The 18,219-nt window shown below is 40.1% G+C and overlaps 2 protein-coding genes across 11 annotated transcripts in view; one reads left to right on the top strand and one right to left on the bottom strand.

Annotated features, from left to right (window-relative positions):
- LOC309804872 (uncharacterized protein) overlaps window positions 1-18,219 on the bottom strand; it is a 121,632-nt gene that overhangs the window by 13,131 nt on the left and 90,282 nt on the right. For 9 of the 10 annotated variants that reach the window (XM_082622544.1, XM_082622543.1, XM_082622546.1 and 6 more), the window contains one exon: window positions 671-769. The gene's annotated coding sequence lies outside the window, so the exon portion shown is untranslated. Of the gene's footprint in view, window positions 1-670; window positions 770-7,027; window positions 7,917-18,219 lie in introns of those variants that run through there. The other variant, XM_082622545.1, reaches the window with a different exon arrangement.
- LOC309804867 (putative monooxygenase p33MONOX) lies at window positions 11,118-13,710 on the top strand. Its single transcript, XM_082622531.1, has one exon. The coding sequence runs from the start codon at window positions 11,453-11,455 to the stop codon at window positions 12,362-12,364; it is 912 nt and encodes a 303-aa protein (XP_082478657.1). The 5' UTR covers window positions 11,118-11,452; the 3' UTR covers window positions 12,365-13,710.

Genomic DNA, 18,219 nt, shown 5'->3' with positions numbered 1-18,219 from the left:
ATTTCTTATAAGCACATATATAGTTACTTTTCTAATCCTGTGAACTTCTGTGAAGTTAAAGTTTCAATACCGTGGATAATAACACAATACAAAGAGATCTTAATTGCAGTATATTCACCAGATCTAATCAGATGGTGATTGTCCAGCTACTGATGGGAAGGTGGGGGACAGGGGCTCTCAGTCATGCTGACACAGACTGAGCTCTTAAAATATGAGCCAATTCAACTACAAATGGACTCCCAGAAAGTAGTAGCTGGGAGAAATCACCACAATGTACAGCTCAGAGAGCGGTTGGGATGAAGTGACATGTCAGTCTTGCTCTGAGCAGTAAGAGTGTAATAATTAAAACTGGTGGAGGCAGGAGACTAGCCTCTGAATGGGAGTGGTCAAGGGGGAGGTGGCGGACATGGTGGTGGACATGGGCATGAAGGCGAGAGGGATCATCTTGTAGCTGCAGATATTTCTGTGTCTTCTATACACACTTTGTCAGTATGTCTGTAAATATCCCATTATGTTATTCTCTCCATTTCTTCCAACACTTCAGTTTTTCTTTAATTTTATATCTGTAATTCTCATTTTCATTTAACTCCTGAATTTTTGGATCTGCTTAGTTATGTTTCAACTCATGTTCATTGATAAGCGGTGTGATTTAGTGGTTGAGAACACTGACCTCAAACCAGACGCCCTGCTTTTATCCACAGGCTACTCCAGCTATTAGCTGTGATCCTTGGACAACTTATTTAACCTCTCTGTGCCTCAGTTTCATCATCTGTAAGATAAAAATGATGATATTAACAGTATGAGACTCTATAGGGTGTATGTGAATACTATTTGAGATATATACATAAAGGGATTTAGAAGGATGATAGTAGTTTCTATGTAAGTATTTGTGACTACTTTTACATACACTACTTGTCATTTTCTAGGAACTCAAACAGTTCTGGCTATATTATTTTTTTTTTAGTTATCGCAAACAAAGAATGCCTTTCTGTTTGTCAGTCATCTTTATGCAAAGGAAGTACCGCAGGATAGCAATTTCAGTTGCAGTGTTAAAACAGTAGTAGCTGGATCAAAAATAGGAGAAAGAAGGAAGTTTCAGAATTTATTTTGATCTTAAGACACTACAGAAAAACTTGAGAGAACAGAACGCATGGCGATGGGCCCATGACTATATCATCACCTGCTTTGCTCCCTTGCTCTCTACATCTTCCTCCCACTTCCTTTCCTCTGTTATGTATTCCTCCCTCCTCTCTGTTATCTTCCACTTATATCTACATTTTCCCCATCTTCACCATTAAACTCCTAGAATTCCTAAATCAGTGAAAACTCATTCATATGACAAAGTTATTGAGCACTAACCAAGTGTTAAGAACTGAGCAAACTCAGGGCTCGAAACATAATTACAAATAAAGCCTAGCCTTTGTGTTCCTTTTTCCCTCCCTACTTATGAAAAGAATCTAAAAAGTTAGACAGTCACCCAAATCAACAATGGCCATGCAGGGATATGCCTCACATTTTATAAAATAGATATGTGCAAGGTACTGCAGGGGAACAGAGGAAAAGTTGTGCATGCAATGGACCACGTGTGAGAAAGTCGTCCAGAAAAAATGACTCTTGACTTGAATTTTTAAAATGGAGTAGTAATTCACTAGATGGAGACAAGAGTGAAGGGCATTCTAGACAGAAGAAACAACAAGTTTGAAGGCACATACGTATCCAACATCGTGGCATGTTTATACAAAAAATGATTGGTACTCTTTGGCTGGAGACAAAAGAAAGTATGTGAAACCGTGTGAGCAGTAACAGAAAGTTAGGAAGCGTCAATATTACAAAGTACTGTATGTTCTAAGTCACAGATTTTTGGTTTTAATCTTTAAGTCAGAGACCAACTGTTAAGTGACATGCAAGCTCAGTGAAATTTGGGCAGCTGCTAATCAGTCCAGCCAAATGTTGCCATGTAGCAATGTAGGCTCAGTGTTGCCAGGCCATCCCGGTTATCAAGAGACACTCAAATCCAGAAGGTAAGTAAAATATAATTTTTAAATGTTGGTAACTAAATATGTCAATTATCAAGAGATCCAAACCAAACTTCACCTCTGTTAGGCAGTAGGAGCCACTGAAAAACTTAAGTTTTGAGAAGATTGCCTGGGGTGCAGCGTGGAAGGCACAAGTATTCAGTGGCCACTGTGGCAACAGGCTGGTGAGTAAGGAGAGCATGCTGTAATCCCAGAAAGAAGTCAGAGGCAGTGGGAACAGGAAGTTTGAGACACTGTATAGTGATGACTGAAGATAATTTATTGATTTATCACCCTGGACTTGAGAGAGAATGTAGGATAATTCTCAAGATTCTGGATTATTCAGCTAGATGGGTAAAGTATGGTACTCTGAGCTGAGGAATAAAAGCAGTTTGGTGGAAAATGAGTTCAGCTGTGGAAAATTTGGATCTCTGGTGGCTTTCATTAATCTGATTGGAGATGTCCAGTACATACATAAGATGTATGTTTGGACCTTATCAAAGAGATCTAGACTAAGAATATAGTTTCTGATTTATTAACATGTTATTCAGAGCTTTTTATTTTAAAAATTTCATTAGGGGCTGCATATTATAGTTAAGAATTTGTTCCATGAAGAAAAAGAGAGCCTAGGATAGAGCTGTATAAAACATGATTTTGGGGAAGCATGTGAAGCATCAGAAGCATTACATGAAACTAAAGAGTGACTAAAAATGATAGATGAAAGTGAGAGCTGACATACAAAATCCAATGATGGATCTTTAAGGAAGTATAAGCGTCAAATACCTAATAAAGATGAAGCAACATATAAAGAAAATGTCCATTGGCTTTGGCACTACTAAGGTAATTGGTGAATTTAGAAAGAATATTTATAAATATTACAACTAGGAGTGTAAAAGGACTTTAAGAGATGTGGAATTCTCTAAATCCATAGAATAATGTGGAAATTGCACTTTAAGGAGATGGGAAATGATCCTAGAAGGATGTATGGTCTATGAAAACAATAAATTGGTGAATATGTAGAAACAACTAACAGAAAGATTTTTATATAATAGTGGTAGTAACATCTAAATATAAGAGACTAAAACAATCTACAGAATGGAAAGGGAAGGGAGGAATGTCAAACTATTGTTTAAAATTCAATGACTTAAGAATGCACGCTAATTTTGCACAGCAAAGGAAACCATAAACAGGACAAAAAGACAAACCTCAGAATGGGAGAAAATATTTGCAAATGAAGAAACTGACAAAGGATTAATCTGCAAAATATACAAGCAGCTCATGTAGCTCAATATCAAAAAAAACAAACAACCCAATCCAAAAATGGGCAGAAGACCTAAATAGACATTTCTCCAAAGAAGATATACAGATTGACAACAAACACATGAAAGGATGCTCAACATCACTAATCATTAGAGAAATGCAAATCAAAACTACAATGAGGTATCACCTCACACCAGTCAGAATGGCCATCATCAAAAAATCTACAAACAGGGCTTCCCTGGTGGCGCAGTGGTTGGGAGTCCGTCTGCCGATGCAGGGGACACGGGTTCGTGCCCCGGTCCGGGAGGATCCCACATGCCGCGAAGCGGCTGGGCCCGTGAGCCACGGCCGCTGAGCCTGCGCTTCCGGAGCCTGTGCTCCGCAACGGGAGAGGCCACAACAGTGAGAGGCCCGCGTACAGAAAAAAAAAAAAAAAAAAAAAAAAAAATCTACAAACAATAAATGCTGGAGAGGGTGTGGAGAAAAGGGAACCCTCTTGCACTGTTGGTGGGAATGTAAATTGATACAGCCCCTATGGAGAACAGTGTGGAGGTTCCTTAAAAAACTAAAAATAGAACTACCATATGACCCAGCAATCCCACTACTGGGCATATACCCTGAGAAAACCATAATTCAAAAAGAGTCATGTACCAAAATGTTAATTGCAGCTCTATTTACAATAGCCAGGACATGGAAGCAACCTAAGTGTCCATCAACAGATGAATGGATAAGGAAGATGTGGCACATATATACAATGGAATATTACTCAGCCATAAAAAGAAATGAAATTGAGTTATTTGTAGCGAGGTGGATGGACCTAGAGACTGTCATACAGAGTGAAGTAAGTCAGAAAGAGAAAAACAAATACCATATTCTAACACATATATATGGAATCTAACAAAAAAAAAAACGTTCTGAAGAACCTAGGGGCAGGACAGGAATAAAGACACAGATGTAGAGAATGGACTTGAGGACACAGGGAAGGGGAAGGGGAAGACGGGACGAAGTGAGAGAGTGGCATGGACATACTAAATGTAAAATAGATAGCTAATGGGAAGCAGCCTCATAGCACAGGGAGATCAGCTCGGTGCTTTGTGTCCACCTAGAGGGGGGGGATAGGGAGGGTGGGAAGGAGATGCAAGAGGGAGGAGATATGGGGATGTATGTATATGTATAGCTGATTCACTTTGTTATACAGCAGAAACTAACACACCATTGTAAAGCAATTATACTCCAATAAAAGATGTTAAAAAAAAATAAAAGAATGCACGCTAAGATTTCAAGTGTAACCAAAGATTAGAGAGCATAATTTACAAATCAGAGAGAGAAGCGGAATAAGAAAATAAACTGATGCAATAAAAAAGGGGGGGGATATTTTAAATGGTACTACTATCAATTAAAACTTGAAATGGTTAAATGGTAAATATGTCAAATATAAAAAAAAAATACTAAAAGGCCAGTGTATTAAACTTACAATTAGTAAGACATGAATGGTCAGATTAGATTTTTTAAAACTTGAACTTCATGCTATTTACAATAGCCACACCCAAAACATATGACCATAGAAATTTTGAAAATAGAAGAATGGAAAAATATGTCAGTAAAAAATTAACCTAAACCAAATAACTGGTGTGACTATTTTACATTATGAAAATGTTTTAAGATGAAACATATCATTAGGCATAGGGGAGTAAGTACGAAATGACAAAGAATTTAATTCTTTAGGAAGATACATCACTTCCAAACATATATGTACCTAATAAAAGAGCTTTAAAGTTGATAACACAAAAAATAATAGAATCACAGAGAGAAACTAAGAAACCCACTGTCAGAATAGAATAGCTAAACATATCTTCCCATTATCGACAAGTCAAGGAGATTAGAACCACACGAGTAATCTTATCTTGAGCTAATATAGATATATAGACATCTGTATCTAGCAGTTAAAGAACACACATTCTTCTCAAGGCTATAAAACACATTTACAAAAATTGATTCTGTACTAACTAGGTCATAAGCTCATCTTCACAAATTTCAAAGAAGAGGCATCATTACAGATCATGTTTACTGACCACAACACAGTTAGAAGTTAGTAACAAAAAAGGTCACTTTAATCCCTAATATGTTTGCAAATTAAAGGCACGTTTATAAATTACCCATGGGTCAAAGAAGAAATCATGCCAATTGATATATAAGTGAATTAATGATTGTGAATAAATCATGTATCAAAACCTTTTTGGTTTTGTATATTTTAATTTATACTTATGGCTTATTATATTAGGAATGGAGACTGCAGGATAATAGTGAGTCCAAATAAAGAAGGTAAGAAACATACAACAAAATTATTCCCGATAAAGCAGTGGGAAGGCACTAAGAGTAGATTAAGAAAACAAAGGAAACTAATAAAAATGATTGATTTAGAAAACAAAGGTAAAATGGAGAGAATCAAGAAAGCCAAAAGAGAATTAAAAAAATACATAACTACCAGGGCTTCCCTGGTGGCGCAGTGGTTGAGAATCTGCCTGCCAATGCAGGGGACACGGGTTTGAGCCCTGGTCTGGGAAGATCCCACATGCCGCGGAGCAACTAGGCCCGTGAGCCACAATTACTGAGCCTGTGCATCGGGCGCCTGTGCTCCGCAACAAGAGAGGCTGCGAGAGTGAGAGGCCCACGCACCGTGATGAAGAGTGGCCCCCACTTGCTGCAACTAGACAAAGCCCTCGCACAGAAACAAAGACCCAACACAGCCATAAATAAATAAACAAACGAATAAATAAATAAATAAATAAAATACATAACTACCAATCCAGTATAGATTAAAATATAGTAAGAGAGTACCATCAAATAATTTATATTGATAATTCAACAGCTTAGATGAAATGACTGCTCCTGAGAAAATATAACTTACTAAAATATGTCAAGAATAAAAAACCTAAATAGTCCTACAACAATAAATGAAACTGCAAAAATAGTTATTATCTTCTCTTATAGGAAGCACAAGTACAGCAGTTATATAGGCAATTCTCCAACAATTTCAAAAAGAGTTAATTCCAATCCTTTACAAAATCTCTGAATATGAAAAAGGAGGGAACTACATCTTAATTTATTCTGTGAAGCTAGTTTAACTTGATAACAAAACCAGATGAAGACAGGATAAGAAAGGCACACTAGAGTGTCTTTTTACCCATGAATGTCTATATAAGAATTAAAACAAATTATTGGCACAATAAATCCAGCAGTCATTAGATGATTTTTCATTTTGACAAACATAAATGCAACTGGAGTCCTATAGGCAGAAAAAAGTAGAGAACAAGGTGGAAGTAATATTTGACTAAGAATTTTCCAAAAACAATGAAAAATATCAAGCCAAAGGTCCATGTCTGGAAAACCTCAGGTAGAATAAATAATGAGCAATATAGACAACAAAACCCTCAAATAACCAACCAAATAAACAACTCCACCCACAAATCTAAACATCATTTTTGAACTGCTGACAATCAACGATAAAGAGAAAATCTTGAAGACATCGAGAAAATAAAGACATTAAATCAGAGGAATAACAATAAGAAGTATATGTCATAACTGGAAGACAATGGTATGACATCTTTAAATTTCTGAATCTCAAAACTGTCAAACCAGATTTCTAGTCATGATAAAAATATCTTCAAAGTCAAGGTGTCAGGAGCTCAGCTGAGCTAGAGACAGCTGAGCTGCCAGGTGTTGGAGTAGCCAATTTAGACAACAAGGCAAAATGAAAATAACAGACAAGTTTTTAATCACTTACTGTCACAGTACAAGCAAGAGGCTAAACAGGAGAAAGCACTGACTCCTCCATTCCATTTTCCCTCAAGGAATGGTGCCTCAGTTAAGGGTTAAGTGGATTAGCACAAGATGTGGGGCTTGTCTCACTGCTGAGGGAGCCCTGATCAGAAAGCTCCCACAATTTCATGGACCTGGAAGCCAGGGGCAGGGAGAGTAGGCTAGACTTGGAAAAGTACTGAGTGCTGAGTCAGTGCGGAGAACAAGGATTCAAGATTCCCTCCCCTCTTCCCAACAAAGGGGTTTTGGCAGAAGTGTCTGACAAAGGCTTCTGCCAAGAGCCCCAGTGAAGAGGCCTCCAGAGGCACTTGAACTAGGAATGCAGATATACATAAGAGCATAGGTGGACAGGGGGCGGGTGGTGGAGTTGGGGGGTGGGGTGGGCCTGCGTCACTGACTGCAATTCCTTTCAGAGACTGCAATGCACAGGCTGTGCTCCAAGTCTGGTGTGGGGAGGGCAGCCAGATAAAGCTATAAAAAATTAATAAACAGAAACCTCCATTAAATAGAGTTGAGAGACCAGAAAGGGGAGCTCTCACACCCAGCACCATTGCAGAGCCCAAGAGGAAGAAGTCTCCTCTCCTTTCCTGGCAAGGACTCAGCCGAAGAAAAGCCACGGACTCTTTGTTAACTGCAGCCCTCCCAACTTCCTTTTCCCCTTTTCTTCTTTTGCTGTGTGGGGACTTGCATGTGGCTTGCCATGGTTGCAGATCCCGAATTGCAATTCTCTGCTGATCCTGTATAAACCCATCTTTGCTGGAGAAATATCTGGCAATCTATGTTTCAGGTCCAGAAAGACTTTGTAATTGCCTATGGCCAGATCTGAAAAAAAATCACACATAGGTTTTTAGTCAGAAACAGGACTACTTGAAAGGTAAAACAAAGACTCTATGAGACAAATAAAAGTTGAGAGAATTCACTACCAGCAGAATGTGCTACAAAAATGTTAAGGACATTCTTTAGGGAGGAGGAATGTTATAGTAGACAGAAACTGCAACACCAAGAGTGAACCGTAATGTAAACTATGGATCTGGAGTGATTATGATGTTCAATGTCCGTTTATCAATTGCAACAAGTGTATCCCTCTGATGGGAAATGTTGATAATGGGGGAGGCTGTGCATGTGTGCGGACAGGGGAATCTATGAGAAAATTTCTCCGCCTTCCTTTTCATTCTGCTTCAAATATAAAACTACCTTCAAAAAGTAGTCTCACAAAACAAAGAAACAAAAAACCAAACCACCACTCTTGCCATCATTTATGTTTTCATTAGTCTTGAGTCAGGGAGGCCTTAGGCAACCCTGTACACCAGCTCTCCTGTGTCATGCTTACTGAGCACCAGGTGCTGTGTTAGGCAGTTTACTGACATTCTCATTAGATTCCCATGATAACTTATGAGCTGAGTATTATTTTACAGAAAACAGAAGTTTAGTTCTAGCTAACACAAATTGAGCACTTCTTGTGTGCCAGGCATCGTGCTGTCTACTTTTCACAAATTGTCCTATTTATCCTCACCACCAACCTATGAGGTCATAGGTTCTATTATTTTCCTAATTCACAGTTGAAAAATCTGAAAGACAGAGTGTTTAAGTAATGTGCCCAAGCACATACAAGTAGGAAGCATTGGTGTCAGGATTCCAAAGACCCATGCTCTAAGTGCTAGATACATGGTTGCCTGGAAAATGTGGGAATGACAGTAGAATACAAAGAGAAAACTAAAGCAACACAGAAACATGAGAAAAGCAGAAAACTGGGAACTTTTCCACCTGGAAAAAAATAATAAGATTAAATGTGGGAAAACAGTGCTAGCTATCTTCAAATATTTCCAAATTCTGAAGGGGAGAGTTCTCTGTGGTGCCAGGAACCATAGCTGACTTGGCTCACTGGGGGTATATTTTCATTTAAAGAAGAACTTTAAAGTACAAAGTTCCCTAACATCTCAGTGGGCAGCTTCAGTAGGAGGTGTTCTAATGTGCTGGAGTTAACCATAGTGAGTGATACTATAAAGGGGACTCCTGCAAGTCAGGCATGGATAAGATATGAGGAGTCAGAACTAGGTAAGTTCTTGTTCCCTTATAACTCTGAGTTTTGATTTCAATACTAACACTACAAATCTTGGTTGGCTAAAAAAGTTGTGAACTTCTGGAGTGACAACCTGGAACCAATGGCAAAGTGCTCCATTTGAAAAAAGAGCCACGCTGCCATCTGGTGTTCATAATAATTGCTATTTTTATTCTTTTGTTTTTGAGTGTTTGGAAGAAAATCCATTAATACCCATCAGTAATTAAGATATAAAAGTTTCCTTAATTGTTGACATTTTTCCTTCAGTGCATTGTCTCTGTAACATTCCCTGCTAAAAAGGTCTATTTTGTTTTTACTTTTTATTTCCATAAGTAATAAAATTTTGCATCTATATCCCTATACAGTTGTCTGATAATTTCTTTGCAATAATTTCCTAAGAAAGGAGATGCTGTGTCAAAGAGTATTGTTTAATTTTTAAACTTTTGACATGCATTTTCCAATTGTTCTTCTCAGAAATATTGTGCCAACATGCCATCATTTTATAAGGGAATGTTCTTCCCTGCACCCTCACCAGTTCTACATAAGATCTTCAAGCTGTTTCTTTGCCTATTTGAGTTTATTTAATTGTATATAGATAGAATTTCCTCTTCTGTGAGTCTGTAGTTTCTGAATACTACTTATGTTTAATATTCAGATACACATTTTGTAAATTTTCTTGGTTTTCTTTTCTGCTGGTCTTTTCACCTGTTCTTCTTTACTTACTGATTTGAAAGAGCTCTTTATAAAATAAAAGAGTAATACTGTATTTTAAAACATTGAATATCCTTACAGGCCAGGCATAGTGCTGCTAAAGCACATATTTGAAAATAGCTCAAATTCTGTAGGGGAGTTTTGTTTTCTTCTCTACCCCATCAACATGCAATCAATTTAAAAAAATTAACTATCTAATATGTACTAGGCATATCACAGTGCTGGTGATATGTCCATGGCTTATCACTCAACCATGCCCTCTTACATAATACAGGAAATATTCATAGTACATTTATTAAATTGTGAAACTTTGTAGTGGTTCCAAGAGTCTAAGGGACAAAATTTTTATTGGAATATCAGGACTTCAATTCAGACTCTCAAACAAAAAATATATGTCTTTTTGTGCCAGTTACTGACCACAAAGAAGAGATTTACATAGGTAAATAAAACACTGCCCATCTCATTATGGGCTTACAGTCTAGTGTGTTGAAGCGGGGGAATCAATAATAATAACTACTATTTATGGTACAACTAAGAATCAAGTACTATGCTTGTTACTTTTGATGCATTATCTCTAATCCTTACCGCAATTCTGAGATGTGATTTCTGTCCCCATTTAAACAATAAAAGGCTGGAATAAGGTTGGTCAAGTTGGACAGTTCAGGTGAAATAGGGTGGTTTTTCCTGGAAGTAGGGAGTTCAACCTGGATACCAGTGGAGGAGGTTTAATGAGGAAAACAGAAAGATATTTGGGCTATGATTTAAATTCTGGCTCCAATAAAGAGCCTGTGTGTGACTATCTCTCTAGGGCAAAATGCTGGGGGGAAGTGGGGGAAAGCACAGAATGGGAGCTTCAGAAATTTTCACTTCAGAAGCCATTAGAGTTGATTTACATCCTTTGTGAAAGGTAATCTCTTTGAGAAAATTTTCCATTTCTTTCTGCCCTGACTTGAGTAAATGAGTCATTAAAAATAATTGGAATTATGGTTAAATAGGGAACAGTAAGCTAAGTTTGCCTCCTCTCATGTTCAAAACACCATTGTCATGACAAAAAATTTTTTTAAATTAATAAATCCTTAGAAGGGCTAGAAAAGAGAGAAAATATGCCACAGGGATTACAAAATTCATATGAAGATATTGTGAACTAGTTTGACAATAAATTTGACACCTTAGATGAAATGTATTAATTCTTAGAAAACCAATTCATGGAAAAATGAAAATCTGAACAAGTCTATCTATTAAAGCAACTAAATGAAACATTAAAAATCATCCCAGGGGGGCCTTCTGTGTCGCCACGGGCACAGCGCCGCTCACACCATGGCTTGGGTCCCGAATGCGCCAGAGCCTCTCGAGAGACGTGGGTCCTCGGAGCCTCTTTAGTGCCGGAGCTCGGGCTCCGCGGCAGCGGAAAAACAGAACCTCTGGAATGGATGGACTCTTCCCGAGCAGCTTTGCTAACTTGCAGCAGCTGAGCAATGTTCCTCATTAATATCTGTCTGTCAGCATAATCGTCACATCATTTCACTCTGGTGGCAGGGACTCAGCTCTGAATTCTGTATAGAAAAAGCACCTGGATCCCAGTCTTTCAATGGCTTCGAGACAACCAGAAGTGCCTGCTCTTGAGCCTAGTGGGCCTCTAGGCAAGATGTCCCTGCCCATCGGGATGTACCGCTGGGCATTCAGCTATGATGATGCCCTCGAGGACCCTACGCCCGTGACTCCTCCTCCATCGGACATGGGCAGCATCCCCTGGAAGCCAGTGATTCCAGAGCGCAAGTATCAGCACCGCGCCAAGGTGGAGGAAGGAGAGGCCAGCGTCTCATCCCGTGCCCTGCTATCGGCCATTGATGGTACGGACAAGGCCCCCGTGGTGAAGGCTAAAGCTACCCATGTCATCATGAGTTCTCTGATCACAAAACAGACCCAGGAGAGCATTCAGCGTTTTGAGCAACAGGCAGGGCTGAGAGATGCTGGCTACACACCCCACAAGGGCCTTACCACCAAGGAGACCAAGTACCTTCGAGTGGCAGAAGCACTCCACAAACTAAAGCTCCAGAGCAGAGAGATAACAAGAGAGGAGAAGCAGCCGGCCTCCACCCAGTCCACCCCAAGCAGCAGCCCCCACTCGTCCCCTAAGCAGAAGCCCAGAGGCTGGTTCACTTCTGGTTCTTCCACAGCCTTACCTGGCCCCAATCTCAGCACCATGGATTCTGGAAGCGGGGAAAAAGACAGAAGCTCGGCAGATAAATGGAGCCTCTTTGGACCAAGATCCCTCCAGAAGTCTGATTCAGGAGGTTTTGCCATCCAGGCCTACAAAGGAGCCCAGAAGCCTTCTCCAATGGAACTGATTCGCATGCAGGCCACCCGAATGGCCGAGGATCCAGCAGTGTTCAAGCCACCCAAAATGGACATCCCAGTGATAGAAGGGAAGAAACAGCTGCCGCGGGCCCACAATCTAAAACCGCGGGACTTGAATGTTCTCACACTCACTGGCTTCTAGAGCTCTTTCTGTTCCAGGGACTCTGGATAGAGGTGTCTTGAGCCCAGCTCCCCTTTACCTTGGCTCTGACATAGGAAAAGTTTTGTTTTCTCTTTTTAAAAATCTCTCAAACTGAGGCTAGAGCTGGAGACATAATTGGTTTTTGAGAAACATTAGGGCAAAGCTTGTCCTTGTGTGGAAGAAGCCATTTTGTACTGCTTTAATTTAAAGTTAGACTAAACCTCAGCAGTGATGTATGGGGACCTCATTAACTATTTTTGTATCATTTACCCTACACAAGAACTTTGATCATTACTTACTAGGTAAATAATATTTGTGTTGTTCCAAAACCAAGGCTTCTTGATTCCTTTACCACTGTCCACATGCGCCTGGACAAATCATGGCGTAGAGGTGTTCACTGACTAGTTTAGACAACTTTGGCCATCTTGGCTGTGCTGACACTGTGTGCTCCAGCCTTGTCAGTTATGGGGACCCAGGATCTGTTTGAGATCTGGGTATAGTTAAGAGCCAGCCTTGGCAGGGATCCTGTCTGTTTTCTGCTGAAACCGGAATCTCCTTGCTTTTTGGTAGACCTCATGGATCACTTTGTCCTGCAGCCAGTTCTTACTGTAGTACCTCTTGGGCCAGTGCTGTTGGAGGGATGCTTCTCTTTTGTGTGTCACAGAACAAACATTAGCCTTACATATCCTTTGTTGCACTTTAAAGTGAGATTAATTTAACTCCCATTTGGTTGAAAACTTCCTAAGGGAGAAAATCCAGTCTACTGGTTTGGTATAGATAAATGGATGTTAAACTTTCTTAAAGGAGGCGGCAACTGCAGTTCAAGTATAGTCTTGCGGTTCATACGAAACTAATGTCACCCTATTTTGAGTTTCTTGTTCAGGCCAGGGTCTGAAAAATGTTTTCCTGGGAGGTGGAAGAACTAAAAAATTTTCTGTATGCAATCATTTTCCCCCCAAATGAGCCTCATACCTTTATAAACACGTACCTCACTGAGGAAAGGGACGAGGGGAACCACCTTTTCATTTCTCCTCACTGTGTACATGTTCAATCATTGTCTTGAACACTGTCTCAAATTCCTGCTGTCTTTTGCTTTAGACAGTATGGTGGCTACACAAGGAGCTGAGCTGACCTTCCCACAGAGATGCCCTGGAGTCTAAAATGATCAGAACAGTTAATTTATTTGTGTCTTCTGTTATGCTTGTATCTCTTGTTTTGACAATAAAAATCCTTACTACTTTCTCAAAAAAAAAAAAAATCATCCCAGGGAATTCCCTGGCGGCCCAGTGGTTAGGACTCTGTGCTCTCACTGCAGAGCATGGGTTTTCCATCCCTGGTTGAGAAACTAAGATCCTGCAAGCTGTGGGAGTGTGGCCATCAATCAATCAATCAATCAATCAATTTCTCATTGAAAAAAAAATAAAAATAGGGCTTCCCTGGTGGCGCAGTGGTTGAGAGTCCGCCTGCCAATGCAGGGGACGCGGGTTTGTGCCCCGGTCCGGGAGGATCCCACATGACGCGGAGAGGCTGGGCCCGTGAGCCATGGCTGCTGAGCCTGCGCGTCCGGAGCTTGTGCTCCGCAACGGGAGAGGCTGCAACAGTGAGACGCCCGCGTACTGCAAAATAAATAAATAAATAAATAAATAAATAAAAATAAAAATCATCCTATAAAGAAAGCTACAGGTCCAGATGACTTTCATGAGGACTTCCTCTAAGCAATTAAAATGGAAGAAACAAAAATCTCCCACAAACTCTTCTAGAGAATAGAAAAATATGGATACTCTTCACCACATTTTGTAAGGGCAATGTAACTTTGATGCCCAAACTTGATAAGACATAACAAGAAATGAAAATTATAGGGTATCTATGTTAACAAAATAAATCAACTTACCTACTGATCTCTCTGTGTCAAAACCATATTAAGTTTATTTTCAGAATGCAATGTTTATTAATATTTGAAAATAAATTGTTGAAAACCACCACAATGTAAGAGACAAAGGAGAAAAAACATGATAATCTCAATTTGAGAAGGTCTTGGATGTAAGTATTTATTTGGAAGATGATCCTAGGAAACACAAATGAGGAAACTGGGAAAGCGAGACAAGGGTGGGAAAAAAGCTAAGGAAAATACATTAATGAGCAGGTTAATATTGTGGGAAATTGGAACTCTCTGAACACATGTGAGAAAAATGGCTCAGAATCACACTAACAGAGGACAGGGATGCTGAGACATTTATCCACTGATTGCCATTCCCTGCACTTCTGGTTGCTCCTTCTAGCAGCTGAGAAAGCTCCCCTGGTGCTTGAGAAAGTTCTCAGGCAGAGAAGAGAGATCAAGTCTCCTGATGTGGAAAGCTGCCAGGGCAAATATCTCTTGTGGTTACTGCTGAACCCAGGTGGGCCAAGGGAATATGGGACAGGGCACCGATAGCATATGCTACAGAATCCAAGAGGATAATGTAAGAGACAAGAAGTCATGCACAAAAATCTGATAAAAAATTTAAGAGCTAATTTTTCTTTGTGGAAAAGAAATACAAATGTCAATCTAAATTATCAGAAAACACTGATATGGAAGGCAACAGAGGGTAGCAGATGCAGCTCCTACTTTCTATGTCAGGGGAGCTATAGAAATGTATTAGCTTTAGAAATTATGTTTACTGTTTAATAAAATAGGTAAGATTAATAGAAACTATATTATATAAACATTACGATAAAACATATCAAATGTTTTTTACCTGAGATTTTTAAAAAGTAACTCTCTCCTGTCAGATAGTTATGATAATTGCTATTATCATCCTATTTTCCTGTTAAGAAAATGAAGCTTAGAGAGGTTCAGAAACATGGTTAGGGTCACACCTAGCAAGTAGTGGAACTAGGAAATGTTCCCAAGCTGCCTGACCCCAGAGCCAATGCTTTTACCCACAGTGCTGTATTATGGTTTGATGTTAAAAAGTTAAGCATAACTAAACAATAGATAAGTGAAATAGGAAACAAATATTGAGATGATGGAACTAAACCAAAATAAACATTGATTCTATTGAGTGTAAACAGACTACACCAAGTAGATGTAAAGATTGTTAGACTGAATAAGATACTGAACTACATGTTCCTTATGTGAGACATACATAACTTAAATATAAAGCAAACTAAAAATTTAGGTTAAAAGGTTTGGGGGGAAAAGCCCCATATAAAGTCTAACAAAAGGAGAGCTTGGGTGGCTTGCTAAAATTAGTCAAAGTAGACTTTATAGCATTAAGTATAACTAGACTTATGAAGAGACACTTTACAACTGTAAAAAGTTCAATTCACTAGGAACATATAATAATTATTTCAGCCTAAATATCAGCAGTCATTGAATAATGGCATGTTTCTCTGTTGAGTGACAATATACTCATTTTCACTAAATCGAAATTGTAAAGGAGATAAAATATACCCCCGATCAGGAAAAGATGTCTTTATGTCTTGAAGTAAAGGCAATGCATTCTATCAGGTGAATTCTGTTCTGCAGCTTAAGTTCAGTGGCTCTGTGATTCTGAGTTCCCATTGTGTTTGAGTCTCTGATTGTAATCTTCACCAAGTCAGTTGTTGAGGCAGCTAATGTCATTCTCCCTGTCCTGTCTGGAAATTCCTGTAGCGGGAATGGACTTATATGGGTCCCAGTGTGGGAGAATTCATCACCCTAACAGCTGGAGACAATGCACTTGCGAGGTGTCAGGATGACCAACTTGGGAAAAGAAGAGGACTTAGCAGCATATGTGTTTTCTCCAGAGCAATGGCTAATCCTGATTTAAGACACAAAATTAAAACAGGCTTTGAGGGACTTCACTGGTAGCACAGTGGTTAAGACTGCGTGCTTCCAATGCAGGGGGCCCAGGTTAAATCCCTAGTCAGGGAACTAGATCCCATATGCATGCCACAACTAAGAGTTTGCATGCCACAACTAAGGAGCCCATGTGCCGCAACTAAGGAGATGGCAAGCCACAATTAAGGAGCCCACCTGCCACAACTAAGACCCAGTGCAACCAAATAAATAATTCTTTTTTTTTTTTAAAAAAAGGCTTTGAGAAGTCTTGGAAGATTGGAATGTGTCCCTATGGCTTGACTCAGGTAACCTCACAGTGAGGGACGTAACTATGGATGAGTTGGATGATGTTAAATGTTGAAGACAGGGCACAATGACTGTGCTTTGTTAACCAAATGTGATTTCAAAAAAAAGCTTGACAAAGATACTGCTGATAAACTAATGGAAACTTTACACAGCTCTCTACAACCCATCTGGTCTACAGGGATGGCGAAGCTGCTCCGGGAGTTGAACAAGTGAACTGCAATAGGCCTGGGGTGGAAAAGGCGGGGCGGTGGGGGGGCGCGGAATTCAAGTCTGAGGCCTGTGAGTCACTCTAGGGCCGGTAAGACCGTCCCATAATGTTGTGTAGGTTGCTCACTGCACAAGGGCACCTGGTTCAGAGGTGAGGGTGAGAGTATACAATCCAGGCTGCATTACTTTCACCAAGCTGTATAGTCATCCTGGTGCTGGCTTGCCATAGCCTGGAGGAAAGGGCACCTGGCTACTAGCCAAACTGTGTGTCTGAGGGGCTGTGTCTGCCCAGAGGGCCCCTTTGTCTAAAAGGGCACTATGTATGGGTTAACTGCATTTAGTAGGTGCTGTGCTTGTAGGTGCTATGGAAACAGACCCTTATGAGGCTGTTAAGGAAACTGGGACAAGAGATAATGTGGCTTTTCAGCTGTCTTGACAAAATATAGCCTTAAGCAATAAATCTGTGTTACTGCATTACATGGTTCAAATGGCTGAAGCCTACAAAGACGTTAGAGCTGACCAGGTGAGTCTAGGCATTTCAGTCCCTCCCTTTAAAAATGATACAGCAGAACAAAGACAGTATTGCAAATAATACACTCCGACATGGAACCCAAGCTGTTAGGGGCCTCCCCATGGGAGGACTCCCAAATATGGCATGGATTCAAAGGAAAGAGAGATCTGACACAGCCCCAGAGGTTCACCAAGCCTTTGTGGAGGAAGAGACCTTTGGCTGAGTATGTAAGAGGGACTGTGGAAAGTAACACCAAACAAGGAGGTTGGGGATGTATAGTGGGCCTTGCACGCCAGAGTGAGGGAGGGAGGGATTCACACGTACCTTTTTTAGGTACAAAAAATTCACCTATACCTTTTTTAGGTATAGGTGGCAGGGAGCCATTAAAGGTTTTTGAGCTGAGGCATGATGAGATCAGTGATGTACTGATGAGATCAGTGATGTACTTTATTAATCAGAATTAGGGCTCAACCTCTCAAGAAAAAGAGATGGATGTGAGAGGTGAAGTAGAATGTACAGGACTTGGTAACTCTTTTAACAGAAAAAGTGGAATGTGGCTGAGTCTATTTGCTTTCCTTCCTATTTGTTTCCACCTAATCTCCCACTCTTCGGCTCCCTGTAGGCTGTAGCCCTTCAATTTAATAAAGATATCAATCCATAGTCATGGAAAAACAACATCTCCATCTGAAGGTTGCCACTAGCTGCTCTTTTTACCTCCTGGTGTGTTGCCCTGAGATCTTTTTGTTTATTGGGAAAACCTCCTGAGACCACCAGGGGAGAGTTCTAGCAGTGCTCAGGCCATCCCAGCTGGGACACAATGGATTTAGCTCCCTTTGAGGCAGAGGACAAGAAGAGTCTAGAAGTAAGACTTAGCAGATACTCTAGAAAATGGGGCCAGGGTGTTTTGGTTCCTGCAAAGCAGGTGGTGCTCTGGGGCTCACCTGAAAAATGCATTGCATTTGGAAGGGTTCAAGGCCAAATGAGCCACCATTCAGAGGCCTTGCCACAAGGTTCCTAGTGCTTCCAAAG

This window comes from Mesoplodon mirus (assembly GCF_964341445.2).
Source record: "Mesoplodon mirus genome assembly, chromosome: 5".
NCBI lineage: Eukaryota > Metazoa > Chordata > Mammalia > Artiodactyla > Ziphiidae > Mesoplodon > Mesoplodon mirus.
Note: the sequence above shows the minus strand (reverse complement) of the source record. Positions and strands in the feature narration are given on the sequence as shown.